This window comes from Thalassophryne amazonica, chromosome 18, assembly GCF_902500255.1.
Source record: "Thalassophryne amazonica chromosome 18, fThaAma1.1, whole genome shotgun sequence".
Lineage (NCBI taxonomy): Eukaryota > Metazoa > Chordata > Actinopteri > Batrachoidiformes > Batrachoididae > Thalassophryne > Thalassophryne amazonica.
This window is the reverse complement of record NC_047120.1, coordinates 28,029,416-28,038,971: the sequence shown is the minus strand read 5'-3', so window position 1 is coordinate 28,038,971 and position 9,556 is coordinate 28,029,416. Positions and strand designations below refer to the sequence as shown.

General features: G+C 41.1%; 1 protein-coding gene across 1 annotated transcript in view; it reads left to right on the top strand.

The window, feature by feature from the left end:
- Positions 1-539: 539 nt before the first annotated feature.
- The window catches only part of si:zfos-911d5.4, a 42,062-nt gene continuing 33,045 nt past the window's right edge, over positions 540-9,556 (top strand). The window contains exons 1-6 of the mRNA XM_034194333.1: positions 540-663; positions 988-1,100; positions 1,182-1,282; positions 2,861-3,009; positions 6,913-7,141; positions 7,308-7,528. Of these exons, the coding sequence (XP_034050224.1) occupies positions 994-1,100; positions 1,182-1,282; positions 2,861-3,009; positions 6,913-7,141; positions 7,308-7,528 (807 nt within the window). The 5' untranslated portion in view covers positions 540-663; positions 988-993. The remainder of the gene's footprint in view (positions 664-987; positions 1,101-1,181; positions 1,283-2,860; positions 3,010-6,912; positions 7,142-7,307; positions 7,529-9,556) is intronic.

Below are 9,556 nucleotides of genomic sequence, written 5' to 3'. Positions count from 1 at the left end.
AACTAGCGTTCACACTCCCTAGACTGCTAATGTAATGCTGCCATGCCTACATGGGCGGAAGGCCGCCATTACCAAAGAAGAACACGAAGTACCTAGATGTGCAATACAGTGTGCGTGTTGAGTGAAGACTTGACGGGGTTACATTCAAATTCAAACAGGAAGCAAAATATGGACACAGAGCTCCAACATCCTCAACAATATATGTGTAGCAGACATTGGATATCTAAGTTTAAATGCATATTTTTACCCATAAATTAAATTGCCCAGCCACTAAATAACCCCCCCTGCATAAAGCTTCTGGAACCACCACATCATTAAATATATTTTTCAGATAAGCCTCACAATAAAGTACTTCGATTCAGTTGAAATACATTGACATTCGCATTAAAGTTTAAAACTATTAATACAGAGTTCATCTTAATATTAATGACGTCACATGACGTCATGCCTCACAGGCTGAAATGTGATGCCACCGGTGGTGCACGTGGTTTGTTGTTTACTTCTCCCAGGAACGCACGCGCTGACGTAAAGTTGTGAAACAGCTTTCTTGGATGAAGTGACGGCGCTCGGGATTTGGAAAAGGCTCGTACGCCGACAACGTCCGCTTGGTTTTTGTTTTATATCTCACTTTGAAGACTTTTTGAGCAGCTCGAGACCTCTACAGTAGGTATTGTTTTGTTTCTGAGCTCGTGCGACTTCAGGCGCGCGGGGCGGGGCTTGTCGGCTTCTCTTTGTTCTCTGACTTCACAGCTTCTCAATTTCGAGCGTCGACAACAACAAATTAACAGCAGTCAGTTCACGCGTTCGAGAACAGCCTTTGCAGCTAACTTTAAGGTTTGATTTTAACCACAAACGTTTGTGAAACGACGACAGCATGTAATTTAGTTTAACCACAGCCAAAAACTTTGAGAAATAACTCTCTTTTGCAACGTGTCGCGATTCCTTTAAAGCAAACTGAATTAATGAGATTTCGTCGTGTGTATGCAGGTAAACATGCTTCAGTTTGGAAGCCGCCTGGCCCAGTTTCAGCTCAGCTCAAGAGCGCCAGATACTGTTCAAAACCAGCAACCAACACTTTGTGACTTTTTACAGCGTGTCAGGCAAGTTTTCTTTGGCATAAAATTCTAACTTTTACTTTTTTATTTATCTATTTGTTTACATTAATCATCTTGCTGCTGTAGGAAACTTACCTGGCTGAAAAAACAAGATGTTTTCTGCAATCTGCGTATCCCTGATCAGTTTGAGACGGTTAAAGATGACATCAACATTGTTATACTCACAGGTGGGTACCAGCAATCAAATTGCTTTACATATTTCTTATCATGCATTTTGTGTATTTGGGCTGAGGCATTTGGGAAGTCCATCTACATTTCATGTTTAAGGCCATGTTATTGATACGGTCTCGTACATAATCCTCAAATTACTATTAATGCAGCCCTCGGGGAAATTTGAACTACCCAACATCACGGTTTTGAGCTTGAATTCATCATTTCCCTCCTGTACACCTTCAACACCATGAGTTCCCTCTTTATCTCATGATAATCAATGTGGTTTCTTATTGGGTAGAGTATGGTACCATATCAACAGCCATGTTGTATGTTGAGAGGGGACTTATTATGCAACAGGCAACTGTGGCCTTAGTGGCCACCAGGACCACATGATTAGCAACAAGCAATAAATCATTTTACATAAAAAACATTTTACGTGAGTCTGCTAGAATAAGCTAAGACTTGTCCCACTGTGCCAGCATTCTTATTAAATTAATATTATACAAATAATGAATGTTTGAGTTCAGTGGTACAAATATTTCAACACATGAAATATTTGTTCCATTGAAACAATGGAAAAAAACATTTATTTGTTATATATAACAGCGAAAATAGATCCATGTCATTTTATATTTTATTAATTTATAAAAGGGACTTGCGTTTTGGTGTTTGTCACAGGTGACGTCAACAGTCCAACACAAACTTTAAATAGGAGTCCAAAATTGTTCTCAGCCAACTTGAAAGAAAAACAATCCTAACGATGTGGTCTGTGATGCTGCTGTGCCAAATTCAGTACAGACTGCTGTCTACTTTCGTCACTCCAGTGAAAAATTGCGTCAGAAATTTCTCCATCTTATCATCCTAACTTCATCCTTTTCATCCTAACAGCTCTTCATGCCTCCAGACAGCTTACAGCGTAGTGCATTTGTTTTTTGTGTTATAAGAATTAGCACCATCAGTTAGCTCCTTCAAATCATCATCCGCCAGCAAAACGAACTCCGCTATGTTTAGCTAAATGCGGCCCCAGTAGTGTAAGCATGCACGGTGGTTGGAGCGTGCAATAGCACAATTCATATAGTACCAAAATTGCATGCTAAAAAGAACTATTGCACAGTAAATGAAACACAAAGGCAAATGGTACAGTGGTATTATTGTAGACTCTGTGACTGATTCCATTAATCCCATGTATGTCCTGATAATCCTAGAGTGGAACGTGAACCATGGCAGACACTTTTCCAAACAAGAAGTCTACATTCTGTACTGGTCACAGAGGCAGTGAATTGAGGTTGATCCCTGACGTGACATCATCTGTTCACACACCACAAAAAGATCAGATGGGTCTCAGATTAAGCAGATTCAGGCCACTTCAGCTGGAAATGTGAACACCACATTTGGTCCTGTATCTGATTCAGATTTGATCTGTATCTCATCTATGCCCATGTGACTAGCGTATGAACAGTCAGATCTGATTAAAATAATTTACAATACAAACATAAATGTGAATTGTTGACAAATCTGTGTTTTTGAAAAAGCAGGTGTGGATGGGCTGAATGGAACAGTGTGTAAATAAACTGTTTTCCCTCTTCACATAGGCCAAGGGATATTCTGCCTGGATGTAAAAAACTGGGGTGGTGCTGTCTCTGCTCACGACCAGAACTGGCACGTGATGGTAAAAATAAAGGACCACAATTTTACCAACACCCACATTGAGCAGATTGAAGATCCCCTCAGAGCCATCACGGTAAAATGCCTGATTTAGCTGACATGTTGAAACATCCTCATGAAAACCTAAACGTCAAGCTACCACACTTATTTCCAAGGTCCAACCAATTGTCCAGCGAATTGTTTTCATCCATACTCCAGTCGGGATGAGAGATCCTGTGTGATTGTGACATTTTATATGTTAATTTCAAACACAGCAGTGGGGCTTCCTTGACTCCTCAAGTGGGTGCTCTTCATTTGAAACACCACAATTACGTTCACAGAGGGGCTGAAAGCAGGCAGGTGCCAAAACACAGCTGTCACCTTTTGTGTTTGTTGAGAGTCATTCATCTGTATAGATTCCCAATTATAGAGTCCGATGGCAAACATGCACAACATTACTGAAAAAGTTGCCCGACCTGCGTACCAACCCCCAACAATCACTTCTTGCTGCACTATATTATGCCTCTCCATCCATGAGTGCATATGTGTGTGGACATATGCCATATCGGAGGAGCTAATAGGTCCTACATATAATTTTGGTGGCAAACTGCATGCAAGATATGTGTCTATAGGTGCTAATGGAAAATTTTTGTCAGTATGTAAAGTGTTGCCATAGTAAAAGCCAAAAACAACTAAATTGACCCACTACTCTGATCTCTGAAACCACTGAAGCTAGAGAATGTATTTTGGACTTAAATTACTTTGAAATACCAAGATTCTATTTGCACCAATTAAACATCTTTCCTGAAAATTGCTAGAACTTCATGTATAAACTTTTAATTTAAGCTATGGGAAATTCCATGTTATAGAAGCTCACAGGCCAAAGCCTTTTTTTTTTTTTTTTTTTTTTTTTTTTAGAAATTGTGAATAGTTTTTGAAATTTGCAAGAGCAAACATTCACTTGTGCAGAAAGAAAATAATTTCAGTTACAGTATATGAGGTCTGTTAGAAAAGTATCCGACCTTATTATTTTTTTTAAAAACCATATGGATTTGAATCACGTGTGATTGCGTCAGACAAGCTTAAACCCTCGTGCGCATGTGAGTTTTTTTTTCATGCCTGTCGGTTGCGTCATTCGCCTGTGAGCAGGCTTTGAGTGAGGTGTGGTCCACCCCTCTCATCTATTTTTTATTGCGAATAAATGTCTGAACGATTTGGAGCTTTGCTGCATCAATTTTTTTCCAGAAACTGTGAGAGACCTCCAGGTGGACACCGTTCGAAAAATTAATATGGCTTTCAGGGACGATTTTATGGGGATTAAACAGATTACGGGGTGTTACTGCCGCTTTAAGGATGGCCCACAACTGCTGAGCGCGCGGCGCGCTCCCAGCCCCCATCGACAGGCTGACACCCCGCTGGAACAACCAGATCATCTCGTCTGACTTTCACAAAAAGGCATAAGGCATGGACATCAGCACTTTTTCCGGCACATTCCACCATTACAGGAGTTTTTTTCATGGAAAGAAAAGCGGAGGGATGCGCCACGACTCCGTTCATTACGCGGGACAAAACCACCTCGGTGTTGGTCTCTCAGGACAGCTTTCAGGTGGATTTCAGACAGATTCCGGTTGCTTTCCAGTCGTGTGAATATCCGATTGTGATTGTGCATGAGCTGGACATGCCAGAACATGTCCTGTGAGGCTTCATCACGGCGTTGCTTTGCGCCGAGCGGCTGCTCCGCGACGCGCGGAACTCCGATGTCCACGTCTTTTCACAATTCCTGTGCTAGACAGATGACATACGGGATCAAGACAGCGTCCAGTTTAAAAATGAACAGCACATTTCACTGTTACAGGAGTTTTTGTCATGGAAAGAGAAGCTGCTCCACCGCGCGTCACGTGCAGCCGCTCGGCGCAAAGCAATGCCATGATGAAGCCTCACGGGACATGTTCTGGCATGTCCAGCTCATGCACAATCACAATCGGATATTCACACGACTGGAAAGCAACCGGAATCCGTCTGAAATCCACCTGAAAGCTGTCCTGAGAGACCAACACCAAGGTGGTTTTGTCCCGCGTAATGAACGGAGCCATGGCGCGTCCCTCCACTTCTCTTTCCATGAAAAAAATTCCTGTAACAGTGGAATGTGCCATAAAAATTGCTGATGTCTACCTATTCTGCCTTTTTGTGAAAGTCAGACGACGTCCCGGATCAACAAAGCTTTCACGTTGGAAATGATCTGGTTGTTCCAGCGGGGTGTCAGCCTGTCGATGGGGGCTGGGAGCGCGCCGCGCTCTCAGCAGTTGTGGGCCGTCCTTAAAGCGGCAGTAACACCCCGTAATCTGTTTAATCCCCATAAAATCGTCCCTGAAAGCCATATTAATTTTTCGAACGGTGTCCACCTGGAGGTCTCTCACAGTTTCTGGAAAAAAATTGATGCAGCAAAGCTGCAAATCGTTCAGACATTTATTCGCAATAAAAAATAGACGAGAGGGGTGGACCACACCTCACTCAAAGCCTGCTCACAGGCAAATGACGCAACCGACAGGCATGAAAAAACTCACGCATGCGCACCTAACTGATTATTAAGCTGTCAAATTCTAGAATATGGCAATTGGCAGTCAGAGTTCATTGTTTTATCAGCAGAAATTTGTTTTTTGTCACTTTAAATATAATGACATACTGTAACGTTAGTCACGTAACACCAGTCACACATAATATTGCAATCATTCAGTTTATGCCTTTTGATTTCTAACATGACAAGGTAGCAGAATGACAGTTGCTTGCAACCTTATGTCCTAGAATAAAAAGAGTTGTTAACCCTGTATAGTTTGAAGACAAAGTTGCAATAAAGTTTAGCAATTTTCTTAATGGCTGTTTTTGTTTTTTTGTAACAGTCACGCCCATAGTATTGAGTACCACCAACTTGTACTAATCACCAAAAAAGTTTCCTTCCCCTGCCAAGTAGATCTTGTCCCTATTATTCCACAAGAGAGAAACACTCAGGGGCTGTATGTTTTAAGTACTGGTCACTTCAAAAGGCCCGCTTCCTCTCTGAATGCAATGTCAGTCACCGTGGAATTGCACGTATTTATCTCATACAAAATCATTAGTCACATCAAAGCACAACAAATGAGTAAGATCTAGACCTTACCCAATAACCCCAATGAAATCACTGCCAATATTTCTCAGTAACCAGAGGCCACAAAGCAGATTTTGAGAATAAATTACTCAGAGACACTAAGTTTGTTGTTAATTTAGTGAGCTATTTTTTTTAAATGGCAACAACCCCAAATGCCTTTGTGTATCCTTTTATCCCAATTAAATGACCCACTCGCTTCAGTCATATTATATCTCAGTTATAGTTTGGCAGTATTTTACCACTGAATATCCTTCAAGCTATGACTTTTAGATGATTGCGTGTTTCTTACATAAGTGTATGTGTTGGCATCAGTGATATACATAAAATAAATGCAGCTTGAATGCCTTTGGTGATTTTGGGTTGCACACACACACAAACGTATGAGAGATACACGCTCCAGGTTGCTTAAACCTTTAATTTAGACTGAAACACAATTCAGTTCATCAGTGGACCAAATAACTGTTGGTCATTTGAAAAACTGAAAGAAAAGAAAATGTTACACTACCTGATTCCAGCCTCTCAAATATTGCAGGTGGTTGTTTTTCCCTCAATTTTTTTTTTTTTGTTTCAGATCCCCACCCCCACCCCCCCACCCACCCACCCACCCACCCTTTCTCATAATTTTAAGTTGAGTAACTGGACTTTTTTGGACTGCTGATGGGATTGAAGAAGCCACTTAAATGTGACCCTTTGAGTTCTGGTAAATTGGGATGGTAAATTTTTCAGCCTTTTCTGTCATCTTTGAGACCGAACAATTAATCATTTAATTAAAAAAAGTAAAAAAAAAAGTAATTGATTAATAAATGAATAACTTAAATAAACCTCAGCTGCAGCTCTGAAATTATCTTCATCTTCCAGATCAAGGCGGCTAACTTGTGTCACCATTTGAGGAGGAGCGGAGTGTCTGTGAGACCAAAGCTCTTCGTCCCCAGAGTGATCTTCCTCTCGCCGCACTGTGAGCTGGATGAGGAGCTGAGGAAGAGGAAGGAGCTGGTGTCTCACAGCCAGATAGACGACTTCCTCAGATTGTTCAGGGAGGGCTACCTGTCCTGGATATCGGATGCACTGACTCCGTCTTGGGTCTCTGGTGAGCAGAATCTAACAGATGCACCAGTAAGGGTTGAACGATTGTAACACACTGCACAGGAAAATAAAGCGTATTCTCGGCGCTTGAAGCAGATTGATCAGTATGAGTGCAAGTTATTGTGGTGTGCTGAAAATCTATTGAAGCAGGTTTCATTTTGTCCCTGAAGGACATCTGTCATACAGGCAGATGGAGGCAGTCCGGCAGGTCCTGAGGCAGGTGGGAACATGGGATGTGGTGAGGCTCCACTGTGGCGAGCAGCTGAGGGGAGATTACCAGAGTTGTCAGTACATCGCCCTCAAACGCCAGGAAACGGACACACTGGAATTCTCCAGAGTTAAGACGCTGTCGGCTGATTCACTGTGGGCCCTGCTGGGACACGTTCCTCAGGTCAGTCCGCTGCAGTGGCACGGGAAGAGAGGTACCGTCTGATAATAAATCCAACATTAACCACCAGCAGGTGGCAGTATTACTGTAAGTTATGATCTCAAAACTGCAGAGAATTGTACAAAAGGGGCTCATTTATGACAGATTACAGTTTTACTATTTATTTGAAAATTTAAAAATAGTTCTTTTCATTAGATAATATCTGTGTAATATTATATTTACTGTAATGTGTTTACTATTTAGTGGGCTCCATATATTTAGATAGAGAAAATTTTATGTACAGGGTGGGCCAATAAAATGTTACCACTTTTATAATCCAAAGAAGAGGAGCGTGGATTGAACATGTCATCAATTATTGAACTGTGCGGAAAACAAGAAACCTTTGGTATCAAATGTTAATTTGATGCTTCTGTTACAAGTCTGTAAATAAAATTTTCGAATAAGTTCTCATTTCAAAAAACTGTGTGGTAACATCAAAAGTGGTAACATTTTATTGGCCCACCCTTTATTTTTCAGTTATTACAAAAAACGGAATAATAAAGCCAAACAATTGGGCAGTTTATTCATGTTAGGATTTAGCATTATTTAAGTGTTTTTCCATCACACAAAATCTTTTAAATATTCTGCAATAAGAAAAAAAAATTGGGTATTTATGTATATTTGCTTCTATCCCTGTGTACTCTCAGAACATTTCTAATTACAGTCCTGATTTTGATTAGCTGTGGAGGAGGGGTGGAGGTTATGTGATTGTCTGTCTGTTCATCCAGCTGTCTGTCTCTATTATAATGACAATTCACAAAACAAACTGGATTGAAATGAATTTTTTTGGATGGATGGCTCTTTAATCAGTGAAGATTTTTTTTCCTTTACTTTTATGTCTTTACTTGTATTTCAAGAACCGGCCTTATGACATCACAAAGACTCATACACCCAACTATAAGACTGCTCTTCTGTCATCTGGTGGAGGTAATAACGGTTGGGCAGTAGGTACTTCTAAAGTGCACCTTCTAGTTATTGTCTTGGGAAGAATTTATTGTATAAAATCTATTTTAATCTACTTTTGATGGTAAATATGTTTGGAATTCCATGGTGAACATTGATAAAGCCCCATAGTTCTGTGCCTGTAGCTATAGAACAATTACATCATGAACCGAATATTAACTGGTCATCTTACGCTGCTGTGACAGTCTGTGGTGCCTTGATGGTCATGACATAGAGGCTTTGGGAATGAAAGAAACTGACAGATGGGCTCATGTCAAGATACTTGTTACTTCAGCCACACCTGCTCCTAATTTCCATCATGCATGTGATCAAGTTATTCCCTGTAATTCCAGACATGTACTTCAGGTGGCAGACAAGCAGCTTCTTCAGTTGAGAGGCGCCTTGCTGTGCTGTGTGCGCTCAGACATGGCTGGCTGGTCCCTATGTGATCTTGTCTGTTCATACTTATCAACATATCATGCAAGTGTGCCCCTGTTTTGTGCTTGCATAGACTGGATGTTTGGGAAGGTTGTGGAGCCCAGCAGCTTAATTTGGTGCATTTGTTGGCAAGAAAAATTTTCTTAACCTTGATTATGCAGATGATGCTGTGAGCTTTCTGTGAGCTATCTTTTCCCAGTAAAAGTGCTAACATTGTAATAAAATAAGATTCACGTATTTCTGTAGTGACGTTCATAGCTGTGGGTCGTCAGCCTTTGACCATGAGAGATACCTGGGAAGAGCTTGTGTAGTCATGAGGCCACAATGCTGATACCTTTGTAGCGCAATGACGTTCCACGTCTTTAGGATCCTGGTGCTTACTGTACATTTGAGAAACTTGGATGCTAACTAGCAACTTGAGGCCAACCTTGTAGGTCTTTACTAGGCCATTTTAGAGGCTCCTTTGGTAAAACTGGAATGACTGTGTGAAATGACATGTAAGTTGGGGAGACTGAGATGAGGCATACACTTCAAATATGAGGGGATGTCAATTATAACATTTTGGTCATCTGGTCCATTTCTCTGAGCATGATCCAGAATGCAGACATCAGC